Source organism: Cyprinus carpio, chromosome A22 (genome assembly GCF_018340385.1).
Source record: "Cyprinus carpio isolate SPL01 chromosome A22, ASM1834038v1, whole genome shotgun sequence".
Taxonomy (NCBI): Eukaryota; Metazoa; Chordata; class Actinopteri; order Cypriniformes; family Cyprinidae; genus Cyprinus; species Cyprinus carpio.
In genome coordinates, this window is record NC_056593.1 from 5,412,302 (window position 1) to 5,428,103 (window position 15,802).

General features: G+C 38.1%; 1 protein-coding gene across 1 annotated transcript; it reads right to left on the bottom strand.

Moving 5' to 3' along the window:
- Positions 1 to 7,452: 7,452 nt before the first annotated feature.
- Positions 7,453 to 15,012, bottom strand: LOC109062613 (ubiquitin carboxyl-terminal hydrolase BAP1). Its single transcript, XM_042712415.1, has 17 exons — positions 14,780 to 15,012; positions 14,511 to 14,540; positions 14,259 to 14,313; positions 13,247 to 13,379; positions 13,006 to 13,125; positions 12,588 to 12,649; positions 12,339 to 12,481; positions 12,187 to 12,265; positions 11,867 to 12,005; positions 11,644 to 11,761; positions 11,104 to 11,291; positions 10,890 to 11,020; positions 10,059 to 10,549; positions 9,739 to 9,959; positions 9,534 to 9,626; positions 9,382 to 9,454; positions 7,453 to 8,423 (listed from the first exon to the last, which is right to left on the bottom strand). The coding sequence occupies exons 1-17, from the start codon at positions 14,814 to 14,816 to the stop codon at positions 8,290 to 8,292; spliced, it is 2,247 nt and encodes a 748-aa protein (XP_042568349.1). The 5' UTR covers positions 14,817 to 15,012; the 3' UTR covers positions 7,453 to 8,289.
- Between the last annotated feature and the right edge of the window lie 790 nt (positions 15,013 to 15,802).

Consider the following 15,802-nt stretch of genomic DNA (forward strand, 5'->3'; position numbering starts at 1 on the left):
GCTTTTATGTGATGTAAAGGTTCTATGTACAGGTGCATCTCAATAAATTAGAATGTTGTGGAAAAGTTAATTTTTTTCAGTAATTCAAACTCAAATTTGTAAAAACTTGTGTATTAAATAAATTCAGTGCACCCACAGACTGAAGTAGTTTAAGGCTTGGGTTCTTTTTAATTGTGATGATTTTGGCTCACATTTTAACAAAAACCCACCCAATTCACTATCTCAACATAATATGATGACATGCCAATCAGATAATCAACACTCAAAACACCTGCAAAGGTTTCCTGAGCCTTCAAAATGGTCTCTCAAGTTTGGTTCACTAGGCTACACAACTCATGAGGAAGACTGTTGATCTGAGTTTTGTCCAGGAAAACAATTTACAACTATTTATACAATAAAATAGTCTTTAAGATGGTGCAAGATTGTTTGCCCCCTCCACATGGAGAGCAGAGGTTGAATTAAGAAAGCCAGGATAACAGAAAAGGCACGGCTTGACCTGGTTCAATCAGCACATCCTGGCTAGTCTTTTGCACATTTTGCTAAGCCAGGATGAGAGCGTCGGCAGCTATGTCAAGCCAAGTGTAGATAGTTGGGATAAGTGCACGTTTCACGGCATTCTTAAACAGACCACGTGGATCGATCCACAGAATCATGATGCAAAAAATGCATAACACCCGTTTCTGTGGCATACTGAGCAACAGCTTCTAATGGAAACATATGAAGAGGTGAAACATATAATATGCAAAAAGGGAAATACAGCAATAAAACAATGACAAAGTTTTATTTCAGATTATAGATTAGATAAAATCCAAATAAAAATAGATCAAGAGATAGATGTGATAGATTAAATAGACAGATAAAATGAGCAAAATAGATAAAATACTGTAGATGTGCATAGTGTATAGTGTAAGTGTTTGCAATTATCATACATGTGCTTGCATGAGTAAAGCACATGTATGGGTTGGGTGGGTGTGAGTTGTGTGGTGTGTCGTTTGGGGTAGTGGGGTGTGGGTTTTAACTGGACTCTGGTGAATCCACATAATCAGGGTTGTACGGCGGTTGAGGTGAGGTGTGGTCTGTGAGAAGCGTTTTTTTTTGGTTGTAGAGCGTACATGATCTGATCTTCATCATATGCAGACCTGACGACTGAAGGGATAGCAGGGAAACTGACCTGCTGGGAAACAAAAACCAGTTGTTCAGTAACTTAAAAATAGGTTTTGATTTCCCCCTTTTATTTCTCATGTAATGCAAAGTTTCTTTTTTGTTGTGTGCATCAGTCACGCACCGTGAGCCATCCATCGCGAAATCTTTCACCTCGCCCATGGTAACCACACATCCTGTTCTCAAAAACAGGAACACATAGTTAATTGAGAAAAATTTATTCTTGGCGTGTGAACAAATAGTTTCTGTGACAATAAAAAGAAGTTTAGGCAGTTTTTGAGCTTCCAAAGACTTTGTCTCTGTACTTTGTCGACGAAGACGGAGCAGATTTAGCAATAGTTTCAACCAAAATGCTAATTCTGTCATCATTTACTCACCCCTCGTGTTCCAAACCTGTATGAGTGTCTTTCTTCTGTTGAACACAAAAGAGGGATATTCTGAAGAATGCTGCTAACAGTTCCACAGTAGCCATTGACTTCCATGGTTATGGAAAATAAAATAAAATGGAAAGATCAGTGCATGGCTACCGTCAACCGTCTGGTACAACATTCTTCAACATATCTAAGCTTTTGTGCTTGAGGGTGAATAAATGAATGATTTTTTTGGGGTCTCTTTATGTATAATAAGTACAGTATGGGCAATTTTGTTGTGACATGAACTTCTTGTCACAGACTTAAAACAATAAAAGTTCAGTAACATTTGGTCTTGTAGAAATATGCTAGGCTTTATTCTTTGTGAAAACAGGTAGATGTTTTGCAGATCTTACGCAGCCTCCAGATATGTGGATGGTGGTCCCGGGGCCATATTGTTGTCCCAGAGTTGGTCCAATCGGAATGGGTTGCAAATCCATAAAACGGGGGTGAAGGTTATTAGCGGGGGGTAAGGTGAGTACTGACCTGCCCTGTGAATGGTATTGTGCAGTCATGACTGTAATTCTTCGCACCATATGTACTACAAAAGATTAATCAAAAGACAGCATTTAGTTTGAACAAAACCCACATGTAGCTCTTTGTACACAAATACTGACACTTACGATGAAGTTTTCTCATGCTTTTACTCAGGCAGCAGGAGATGAACACAACAAAGGCAGAAAACCACTATGGTCACAATAATAATGTCTTCCATTCGATGGGCAGAATGTCTTGAATATTTTAAGGTTTTGCTTCTGGACAGATAAGGGAAAATAAAACCTTAGAAACATTAGAAATTGAGGTGTTTCAGCTTTCAAACAACCAGTTCAGTCTTTGACTAACAAGCATTGGACCAATTTGCACTCAGTTGGTTCATCAGAATAAAATTTATTATTATGATAATTAAAAAATGATCAGAATTACTACACACGAGTGAGGTTCGTCCTCAATTTTCCTTACAAAAGAAAATTTTTCTCTCCATCCTTCTGTCCATCGGTTCTAACAATAATCTACTCTTAATTAAAATTCATAATTCTGACATCAAGACAGCTCTCTGTTCAATAAACTGGATCATTATGAGTCGGCTCTTGAGTCGAAATGATCAACAAATCATTCAGAACATGCAAAACCCTCCACAATCCAGTGTTGTAACTGGCCCTTATGTGTGTGTGAGTGTGTGTGCAGGGCTGGCCCTAGCATTTTGGGGGCACTAAAGCAGATTTTCAAAAGGGGCCCCCATACTTACAGTTTCATCTAACCACCCGCATCCCATCCCAATGTACACATCCTACACTGACACCTAATTGTAAAGTTTTACCACTTTGTTTTACTCAATGTATTTATCTTTCAAGATATAGATAGGAAAATATATTTGGGTAGTTGACAAATATGCACTAAAAAAATGCTTGTCAAACACTATTCCTGGTCCTTCAACTAATTAAAGTTGTCCGTGGAGTTTAAAATCAAGATATGCTGTCACACCGGAGGACATAGTTTTTCAGTGACATATTGTATCAAGTTCATATGGGGGAAGTCGTGGCCTAATGGTTAGAGAGTCGGACTCCGAAGGGTTGTGAGTTCGAGTCTTGGGCGGCAGGAATTGTGGGTGGGGGAGTGCATGTACAGTTCTCTCTCCACCTTCAATACCATGACTTAGGTGCCCTTGAGCAAGGCATCGAACCCCCAACTGCTCCCCGGGCGCCGCAGTATAAAAAATGGCTGCCCCACTGCTGCGGGTGTGTGTTCACAGTGTGTGTGTGTTCACTGCTCTGTGTGTGTGGCACTTCGGATGGGTTAAATGCAGAGCACGAATTCTGAGTATGGGTCACCATACTTGGCTGAATGTCACGTCACTATATGCTTTTAGAAATATTGGATAAAAAAAAATAATATTGGCAATTACTAAAATAGATGCTTGTAAAATTTATACCTGGGGTATTTATTAACAATTGTATGCTTTGCTTTTTTAATTAAAAAAAGTTTTATTAATTTAGTAGTAATTTGGTAGTATTTTTATTATTTGTTAGTAATTTATTGAACATCCTTGAGATAGTCACACCATAGGACAATTCTGAGATTTAGCTCAAAAATGTAAAAAAAAAAAAAAAAAAAAAAAAATCATAAATCTTCTAATAACAAAGCAGTTTTATAAACAATAGGACCGTGTAAGACCAAAAGACATTTTAAATAATGACACAATATAATAATAATAATAATAATAATAATAATAATAGAATATTAATTAATTTTCTGGGCTGGCATGACAGTCCAGATTAAAATGTAAAAATAATCAAAGTGAAAACATGTTGAAACAGATTTAAGCAACATCAAAGTGAAGGCAAAAATCTGAGACGAATGGAGACACGAGATAGGGTTCACAAAGAATGAGACTAGATCAGATTTTTACACTATTTTAAGAAATCTTCAATGGTGAAAAACATGCCTGGAAAAATAGTCTACAGGTGCATTTGAAATGTTTTAACTAATCTTGCAATAAATGCCTTCTCAGTTCTGCTTTATGACTATGAATTATTATATGCAATAACAGACAATACCCAAGCACTGTAAAAAGATTTAGCCACAAACTCAACTGACTGACTTCTCTTTTGTATGTTTTCTTCAGACCTACAGAATTGTACTAGCAGGCTATGAGTTCTATTTGAACTTTTTTCCACAAATTGATCATAGAAATAAAAAACAAATAAACAAACAAACAAACAAAATGAACAGTTATTTCTTAGTCGTATTAAGTGCAACCATAATCAAAGTAGGCTACTCTCTCAATATTCAAATCAAAGCGCAAACCAAAACCAAAATTTTTTTTCAAACATGATAGAGAGATAAGAGATGGTAATTACAGCCTAGATATGGATGCAGCCTAATTTGCATGCGTCAGGGAGGCCTCAAACTGCTGGTATTGAAATTGCATTTGAATGCGTGCATACATCTTTTTTAGTTTCACTTTCGATTTCGCGATCGGGACCGGAGGTTCTGAGCACGCATTGCATTCTACAAGATTTGTCAGAGACTTACAGTGCGTGTCCACGAACGTTTTTTGATTAAGTCCTATGAAAGTTCTGCTTCAGAGGACGCGCCAGCTCAGCTCTGCTGTTGCCATCCCCTGCTGTCTGAACTCCTGACATGGGGCCCCCCTGGTGGCCACGGGGGCCCTATGCAGCCACTTATATCGCTTATTGGGTAGAGCCAGCACTTTGTGGGTGTGTGTGTGTGTGTGTGTGTGTGTGGTGTGTGTTTGTGTATGGGTGGTGGGGTGGGGTTTTAACTGGACTCTGGTGAATCCACGTAATCAGGGTTGTATGGCAGTAGAGGTGAGGTGTGGTCTGTGAGAAGCGCTGGTTGTAGAGCGTACATGATCTGATCTTCATCATATGCAGCCTGGCTGAAGGGAGCAGGAAATTGACCTGCTGGAAAACAAAAACCAGTTGTTCAGTAATTAAAAATAGGATTGATTTCCCCCTTTATTTCTCACGTAATGTAAAGTTTCTTTTTTTGTTGTGTGCGTCAATCACGGCATCTCACCCACTGTCACCACAATCCTGTTCTCAAAACCTCACATATTTACGCAAGAATTTATTCTTGGCATGTGAACAAATAGTTCTGTGACAATAAAAAAGAAATTTATGCAGTTTTGAGCTTCCACAGACTTTGGCTCTTTACTTCCACTCACATTTTAAAGGGGTCATAAAATGCAATTTCAGTTTTACTTTTCTCTTTGGAGTGTTACAAGCTCTTGGTGCCTGAAGAAGATCTGTAAAGTTGCAAAGACTAAAGTCTCAGATCCAAAGAGATATTCTTTATCAAAGGTAAGACTCTGCCACGGCCCCCTAAAACGGCTTGTTTAAACGCACCCCTGTTGTGTTTTCTTTATGATGATGTATATATGAAGGGTCTTGATGCACGCATAAGCAGCTTTAGCATGTAGCTTTTCTTTATTAAACAACTCTCAGCCATGCAACATGAGTGTTAACTCCTCAGCAGCGAAACTCACAACCAAAACCTCTGACTAATTTTGCACTACCTATACTGACAGATGATACAGCCAATAGGACATGCTTTTGACATATGATTGGTTGAGCAAAACATAAGAATACTACATCCCCCACATCTCTACGTCACTATGTGGAAATATTTGTGTAAATCTGCCCTAATGTTCACGCAAAGAAAGAAGGCATGGTTTCAGTATCCACAGTTAGTGTTGAAGCAGCATGTCAGCGAGATGCTGTGTGTATCTAGGCGAAAGCAAAAGCGCTTTATTTGGCCTTCCGAAAGTAGATGGCATTTAGGAATCTTTAAATTACTTACAACAGAAACAGCAACGCATTTTTATGGACGACCGTTTCATGAACTAGAGGAGGCAATTCTGACTTTGCTACTACAATCTGGCGCTTCTGAATTAGCTACTGTTAGTATGTTTTGGTATTATTGCAACTGACTGTTCAAATGCTGAGTTTTGTGCGCCATGTATGTGTGTGACCGTGTGTGTGTGTGTGTGTGTGAGAGAGAGAGAGAGAGAGAGAGAGAGAGAGACGGTCAAACAGTGGAGTCAGCTGTCTTAACCATCCGTGGCTTGTGTACTGGAAACACATACAAGCTTCATCACTGTCTGTCACACCACTCTGTTCCCCTTCTGGGCTTGAACTGATGGTAAAACTAGGGACATTATTGACTGTCTTTACATTTATTTTGAAAGATGAAGCTCACGATTATGGAAAGTGTTTGGTGTTTTCGGTGTTTGGCAATTCACTGTGTACTGGGTCAGTTGGCCAATCAGAGCGCTTGTCAGAAGGAGGGACTTTGTTGAAAATGATGTGTTTGAGAGAGGCGGGGCTTAGAGGACCTACAATAATGTACAGTATTTGAAAAATAATGTGTTATTTGAACATTAAAGCATGTCAACATATTCTGTTACACCAAATACACAAAATAATGATCTTTAAAAAGCATCATGTGACCCCTTTAAGTGGCTCCTTGTTGCTGTCTTGCTTGTCGAAGACGGAGCGCACACACTTAAAGATGGGTCGGCTAGATTTAGCAATAGTTCAACCAAAATATTTGTACCAATCTAGGATCCAAAATAACTAGATCTTTGGTTAAAATAAGGAGAAAGAAACAGCGTCTCTTTGAGGAGAATATTTGCTTTTGGACAGATAATGGAGAAGAAATGCAATAATAGGTTATAAATGGAGATAAAATCTGTTTTATCCATTGACTTGAGCCTAAGATTCATCTGTGATTGTATTGGACATGTTAACTACACAAAAACCTTTGTCGTCTTGGGACTGTAGAGAGAAATGATTGCAAGAAAGTATTTCCTCTAGGTTTCATGTTCTCTCAATTTTACAAAATAATGGCAGCTCTGTCCAAAACTCAGTTGAGTTTTTAATGCAACTGATTCATTAAAAAGATTTGACTGAAATGAACACTAACATGTTTACTTGTTTGAAGTATTACTGGTCCTGTTACTGTTTAAGCACCATAAACATTTTGATAATTTTTAACAAGTGTACTTGCACAAACAACTTTCTCCACGTGGAAAAAGACACGTGCTTTCGCTGGTTTTTACGCAGAAACAAAATTTGGAAACACAAAACAAATGAGGGGAATGTCGAGCAAAATATATGAGCAAATTACTACACATTTTCAAACAAATTATCCGTAGTTCAAAAACGTCGACTTCGAAAATCACGTTTAAAACATTCAGAAACGTTTACTTGGACTCTTACTGATTATAGTCGTGAATAATCCCGCGGACAGGAGAAGAATTTCTTGGATAAGAGGAACATGTTTTTTTGCTGTTCACTTCACGTGTGAAGAGACTGAAGACTCGTCCTTTCCAAACAAGACGCATCTCACAACAAACTCAAGATCACCAGAGTAATTCAAAACATTTATTTCAATGTCTAGACCTGACAGTCACGTGTGGACATCAGATAATACACAAATACATATGTACAAACAAACAGAACATGTTTGAGACAAAACCCACTGGCCTATTCCTTACCAACAAAAACAATCTTCCAGAAAATTCTGAAGAACAAGTAAACTTTAAACAAAAACATTTCTTATTTAACTCTTGCAGCAATGATTTGTTTGAAATGAACCAATACACATTCACAAACCAACCAAGTTTACAGTCTTAAAACATGACAGTGACCGTAACAATTTTGGATCCAAAACGGCGGTGAACTTCGAAAGCGTATCTCTAGAATCCCTTCCAGATTGGCGATTGGTTAAAGACAGATATACCCAGCACTGTTTGAGTGAATCTGGAGCACCGTAATCTTTGGTAGCACCTTGACTAGATATTTAGGATTTCTCAAATCTTTGTAACTAAAGAGTCTGAATCAGTCCAGTCCTGATACTCAGTCAAGATACTCAGTCATTTTCCCAAATTGGTGCTCCAGTGATTGTTTGTTTAATGATTAAGCTTGATACAGTACATGAAGTAATGATACCATATGGCAACATGAAAAATGGTTCAGTATCTCTAAACATCTGAGCATCACCAATTTGCTTTGGAGGTGGTGATGTACTTTTATATGGGTTTAATATGTGAAACAAAGCTAGAAAGCAATATTTTAATCAATATCTAACACTGTCAATGAGGTGTTTGGTATCTTTGTGCATCTTCAGAAATGTCTCTGGACAATGCTTCAGAAAGATTGTGTTGTCGATTTGCTGCAGGTCTTTTACAGCATTATTGGCGCTTGGCTTTGTATGGTCGTGAGCGTTTCCGCCGGTCGGTTTTGCGTTGTTTGTGGAGCCGGCCGATGCTTACGCCCTGTCTGCGACGCACAGAGATGTTCTGCTCCACCAGACTCGCTAACATACCTACAAACACACAAGGACATTAGATTTAAGCAGAGGTTCCCAACCATGTTCCTAAAGCCCACACCAACACTGCACAATGTCTCCTTTGTCTGACACCCGAGTTTCTACTAAGCTGATGACCTGAATCAAGTGTGTTTGATTAAAGGGATACTCCACCCCAAAATGAAAATTTAGTCATTAATCACTTACCCCCATGTCGTCCCAACCCATAAAAGCTTTGTTTGTCTGTCTTCGGAACACAATTTAAGATATTTTGGATGAAAACCGTGGGTGATCACCGTATGCTCTTCTGTATCATCCACGTCACAAATTTTGTTGTGCTATAGATGTATTTAGCTTTGTTTTGAAAGAAAACAGTGCATCCTTGTGACGTGGATGATACAGAAGAGTATACACAGCATACAGTGATATGGAGAGACACAGAGGAGACCGTTGACAAAGTAATTATTGAATAAAGTCATTATTTTTGATTGTTCTTCGCTTAAAAAAGTGTTCCCGTCACTTCAAATAACCCAGATTGCACATCTGATGGCAGATGGAGTATTATGATGACGACATTCATATCTTTAATGGACCTTGACACTGTTATTTATTTGGCAGTCTATGGGACAGTCACAGGCCTCCAGGGTTTACATCCAAAATATCTTAAATTGTGTTCCGAAGACGAACGGAGCATTTTACGGGTTTGGAATGACATGGGGGTAAGTGATTAACAACAAAAATTTCATTTTGGGGTGGAGTAAACCTTTAAGAAGATCATGTGTAGTGTTGGAAGGGTCCAGGAAAATGGTTGGGAACCACTGGACTAAAGGAAAAGCTTCCTTATTTACTTTCATGCTGTTGCAGTCCCATAAGACATTTAGCAGTCCTTTCACGCTGCCATTTTTGCGACATATGATAAAGATTCTCGAAAACATCTGATTTCGCACTCCAGGGAAGAAAGAATTTTTTTTTTTACCTTCTTGTGCTAGCATTGATATGAAGGTGCAGATGAATTCATCGTAGTTATGAGTCCTCCTTTGGTCATCGATCTGAAAAAGGAGAAAAATCATCAGAAAATCATTCTGGAAAGTCCTGTGAAATATTTTTCTTGCTCACAGGAAACCTTACCTTATACTTTTTCCTTTTCTCCACTTCTTCTTTCAAACACAATTCATAGGTGGCAATGTCTGCTTCCACGCACTTAAGCAAGGCCAGCAACTCCTGTGTGACAGAAACCCTCAAGTTCATGGAAAGTTGCATCACTAACTTGTAGCAAACATTGCTGATGAGATACACAGTGATGCACAAAGAAAACAAATAGCTGGTGTCTTACTTTTGGAGTATATTTTTCTCCAGGAGGTTTGGTGCTGGTTTCAGCGTTGGTGGACGGCAGGTTCTCCTTTTCGGGTTTGACGTCCACTGATTCTTTGACGTCCTCCTGTTTCATCTCCACTGACGGTCCTTCCTTCACCTCCTCTTCTCCTCCTTGACCAGTCGTCTCTTCTTTTTCTTTCTTTTCCACACCGCCCGCTTTCTTTAACCCTTCCAACATTTCTGTCAAATGAGATTGAGGTTACCCAAACCAGTGTGCAAAAAAGTCTTCTGCGAAAGACATTTCAGTTGATAAAATCTCATTGTTTTGTGAACATGTACCTGTAGGTGGCAAGGCGTACATGACGCCGTCCTCTTGCAGTCGCAGTTTTGTGGAGCTCACTAGCGCCCCCAAGTCCCGGACGGCTCGATTGTGTCGGGCGTCTAACCTGAGCAGCTCCTCTTCTCCAAACAAAACACGACTCAAGTGGGGCACCACAGGGCTGGAGGGACGTGTAGCTGCTTGCGATCGAGCGGGCGAGCGCAGTGGTGAGTTGAACGCGCTGCCGATTTCTGAGGCCGTATCCGTGCTTTCGTTACTGGGCGTGGGTGATGGCTGGCAGGCCGAGGTGATGCTAATCCCACCGGTGCGGCCCTCGGTGCGTACATTCAGAGGTGTGGAACCCGTTGTTGCCATGGAGTCCTTCCTTTGGACTTCCTTCTTGAGTTTCTCAGCTAAAACGCTGAGTGCTAGCTGACCCTCCATTGCCGCAACCGCACCCACTCCACTGCGACCCATGGTACGTGTGCGTAGATCAACCTTTCTTCGCACCCTGCCGACCACACAGACAACCAATGAGTGCTCTATGTAAGTACATGAATGCAAATATGTCATTGCCTCTATAGCGGGCTTTTGCGCAATTTTTCTTCTACTGTAATTTTCTACTACTTACTACTGTCATGGTAAAAATGTTGCCAAGCAAGTACGGTAAAGGTTTTTAAGTTGTTACTATGTTTATATTTAGCTGAATAATAACACTTTCAATTCATCAATACAGACATTTGAAGGAACTCTATAGCCCTCTTGAGTACTGGAGGTTTGTTACCACTGCAAGAACACATTAGATATGTTAGAATTTAATGTGGAAATTCAACACTTTCTTAGTTTTATACCTGCTTGTGGCACCTGAAGTGCTACACTCCTCCTCTTCGTCATCATAGTCATCCTCGTCATCAGAATAAGGGGGCTGAGGGGGGCCAGGTAGGCGTGAGCGACCCACACCCGCAGCAAGATCCTCCTCTTCCTGCCAATCAACAAGCTTACGGATAAATGAAAGCACATATCATACTAACTATTCCAGATATCCTGAAATGTAACCGATCTTACCTGCATGGGGGACTTGGCGTAGTTGTGGTTGTCCAGGAAGGCTGGCAGACGCTGGACGATGGGGTTGGGGCTGGGAACAGGTAGAGGGGCTGGTGGCGGAGCGCCTCCTGTTGGTAAGGTGGCAGGTTTAGCCATGGGTCTGACTTTTCCAGCGGGACTTGGTAAAGCAGCGGCTCCTTCCTGAGTTTCTAAAGTATCATGGGGACATGTTTGAGGTACTTTTTTGAATCCCAACATTATTGAATAACCCTTAAACCATATTTACACATGACTAAAAAGACCTATTCACACAGACTGTTGTGTGTTTTGAGGCAAAAATGTTCCTATTGATTTATTTCTCCACACGTCATTCTTGGCAATAACAGGCCTTAAAGGAACACTCCACTATTTTTGAAAAAAAATGTTCCTATCCACCTCCCCTAGAGTTTAAAACAGTTGAGTTTTGAGTTTTACCGGTTTTTCAAATCTATTACCGTTTTTACCGTTTTCGAATGCATTCAGCCGATCTCATTCAAATTAGGTTTATTTCAAATAGGGTACCTGTTATCGGTGTATCTTGCCCCTCCTCCTTTTTCACAGCAGGGGGCGTGTCTTCTGAAGAGGAGGAGTCTTGTTGCTTTCGATCCTGGCCTGAATCTTGTTGGGTCATCCGAATTACCTGTAGCATGCACATTGGCGTACAGAAATTGTTTTCATGTTTGATGTTTTTGATTTTGGATTTTTTGGATTTTATTCAAAAAAAACTAAACAAACTTTTCCTCACTTTTTTTTCCCTAACCTGCTGGAGTCCTTCCAGAACGATCTGCCTGTTCTGTTTCAGGATGTCTAGCTTGTACTCGTATTTCATCCTGCGATCTGGAACCACTGCCATGAGATTGAACCGGATGTCATGGTAGGGCTCTCTGAGGGGAGAGAAGGCAAATCAGGTATGCTAATTATGTATATTATGTGCATTATATAATACGGCAATATTATTGATGTTGTTTACATGTTTATCACAAATAAATTGCAATTTCATCTATATATCATTTTCCTCATATCCTCTTGGCCAGAGATAAGAATATTGATCAGTCTCGCTCTTACCCAGCAGTGGCCAGTCCTATTCGCTCCATTATGACCCGTCTGGCTTTATCCGTCCACTCTTCATCCTCACCCCATGGCCCTGAGGGAGACAGGCAGATTCTTGTGATCTAATCTTGTCAGTAAAACTGTCCTTTGTGAGTTTAAGTTCTCACCGTGGTCGATGGGATACGCCTTCAGCCCGTCCAGCTCAAAGAGCCGGTCTTTGATTGGCACGTAACTAACAAAGTGAAACGCCTCCATTGTCCGCACGGCGCTGATGCCGTTCTGTTTCTCCGGCAGGTGCCGCGGCTCCGGTCTACATGTAAATAAGACAAAAACAGTAACTATAAAACAGCAGATTTAGACCACAACGAAGACTGTTTGTTAGTGGGAAAGAGAGTAATATTAAAGCTTGACTCTACCTGGCATGGCTATTGTGAGCTTTTGCTAGCTCAGGAGCATTTCCAATGGCGTAACCTTTACTCTGACAAGTCAAAAAATACAGACGTGCTTCAAAACTGGCATTGAGAAGATATAAGTGTGCTATGCTACTTTATTGACATTCAGACATTCTTAAACATGACTTAAAGTGATAAAAGTAACCAAATGTTGGTAACCTAACAGTTGACGGCAGCCATTGATTTCCATAGTATTTATTTCATACTAAGGAATTCAATGGCTTGGTTACCCACATTCTTCAAAATATCTTCTTGTGTGTTCAACAGAGAGTAAGTTATACAACTTGAGGGTGAGTAATGATAAACAGAACTTTCATTTTTGGGTAAACTGTCTCTTTAAGTGTCCAAAAATGATCTTTTTGTCTTTATGTGTATAACTGACCTCAGGACTGAAGCCCTTGGTGAAAGTCTTCATACGGCTCAGAGTCATTCCCAGCTCCACGCCGCTGCAGTTCAGAAGCACACTCAGAAGAGCGTGAGTGGCACAGGAGTTCGGTATCAGCTGCACACAACAATCGACACACAGACTATAGACAAGGCGCATAATAACTGCAGATTTATGTTGCAATGCAAATATCATCAGTTTGTCTCCAAATAAATGAACTAAATCAATAGGGACTCACTTGGTGAGCAAAAAACATGTCATTAACGATCTCGTCATCGATAACAGAGGTTTCATCCACCAGCGTGGAGACTTTACGTCGAGATCTCCGCTCCTCGATCCACTTGAAGAGGAAGATGAAGCCATATACAGGACTGAGAAGAAGAAAAAGACAGGACAGCTTCAGAATAATCAAATAAACAATAAAATATTATAGACAGATAGATAGATAGATAGATAGATAGATAGATAGATAGATAGATAGAATTATAAAATCAAATAAAAAGTTAAATATGTTACCAAAAATTTTTTATAATTAATATTTAAATTATTTGGAAATTAATATTACTTAAAATATAGACTTAAAATTTACAATGATACATATATATATATAGAGAGAGAGAGAGAGAGAGAGAGAGAGAGAGAGATTTCAGTTGTTACACAATTTTACTTTATTAAATATTTTTAATAAATAAAAACACATACAGCTTAAAATGGCAAAATGTAAATGTAAATTGTAATAAAATATACATTTATATATAGGTAGACAGAATTATGAAAAGAAATGAAAAATGAAATAATATTTAAATTATTAATCTTATTATGATAAAAATAAATAATGCTTTATTAAATATTTTTAATAAATAAAAACACATACAGCTTAAAATGCCAAAATGTAAATTGTGTAATAAAATATACATTTATAGATTCATATATATATATATATATATATATATATATATATATATATATATATATATATATATATATATATACACATACACATATAGGTAGGTAGGTAGATAGACAGAATTATGAAAATAAATGAAAAAATAAATAATATTTAAATTATTAATCTTATTATGATAAAAATAAATAAATACGGGCTTAAAACAACAAAATTTAATTGTGATATAATTTATACAAATGTATACAAACACCAAAATAATACTGAAGAAAATTATAAATAATATTTATAAATTAAGCTCAAAGGCTAAAAAATGGCGAGAAGTACAAGTGTGTGATTAATCCACCTTTGACATTTGCTCTGAAGATCATAGATCTCCTCCACCTGAACGCCCTTCACACCTGAGTCCAAACAGAAGCAATATACATCATTCTTCATATATTCATTCATTTGGCAGATGCCTTTATTCAAAGTGTCAAAATCCACCTTATAAAAATAAAACTCTATATTGTTATCAGAATAATTCTTCATCACATTCAAACTCCATCTCTCGTATTTAGACCTTAAAAGCACGACTGTCCCAAACAGATCAACTCACCAAAGTCCTCCACCAAGAGTGTGAACAGCCCTGAAGACATCAGAGAACAGACAGTATAATAACTCACGTGTTTATATCAGATAAAGTGTCACATTATGAGATAAACATGAGGTTAAAATGAGTGCCTTGACTTCAAAACCCAGCACTACATGCAACTACTATATTGCGAGATGACATGTTAATTTACAGCATATTTTATGAATAATAAAGTAATTATTGATGAATATTTAAAGGTTTTTATATGCATAAATGTTTATTTGGAGACTCACCCGGGTCACTTTCTAACTCCAGCCAACCTTTGTTCATTTTTGCTGAAATCAGAGTCGCCAAAACTCTCCGCTAAATCATCGACCAGTCCATAATATTGTAAAGAACTGCATCAGTCATTTCCCAGTACATATTTGATCCATGTTTGGACGGTATGGGCGGCTGGTAAAAACAATAAAGAGCAGCGCCGTCGACTGTAATCGACGTCATTCCGCTGCGCCGTGCGTCATGACGTCTGACGGTGAAGAAGCGCTATGCGCTGCAGTGAAGTTAAAGGCAGATGATTGACATTATAAACGGGTTTCGTAACAGTTTATTTATTCGCTTATTGACATTTATTGCTTTTTGTTTTGTGTGTGTGTACCTGTATGTGGTTGTCCTATATCTCTATCTAAACCGTTTATGTGGGATATTATTTATGCCTAAACATCACTATACATAATGTTTTGTTCAAAAATATCTCAACAAGTGATTTGTAGTTATTGAATACTTATAGTGCATAAGAAAAATTCAATTTGAGACATTTACTATAATATGTAATATGTGATGACATCTATATAGTTTAGTATAATAATAAACAAGTTAATAATTATAAAGGCTAGATACAGGTACTGTTTTACAGGTCTAGGTACTACTTTTTTTCTTTCTTTCTTTGTTTTTTATTTTATTTTTTATTTTGTCATTTACGAATCAGTTACAAGTTTTACATTTTAAAAGTCTTAGTTGGATTATTCCTGGGTCTTACACGATAAGAAACCGTTTTAAAAGCACTGCTATTTTGTAACATGCCATAAAATGCTTCCTGATTATATAATAAGTTACATAACCTGAATAGCATGCACTTTAAATACAGTATTACCATAAAATGCTTCTTGATTTTATATTAAGTTTTATATTTTGATTATTTTTAATTTTTTATAATTTTTTATTTTAATTTTGATAATATATTTTTAAAATTTGATAATGTTATTTGATGCAAAATGTTAAAGTCAAAAGGCTTTGTAAACAAAGTATGATAATTAATG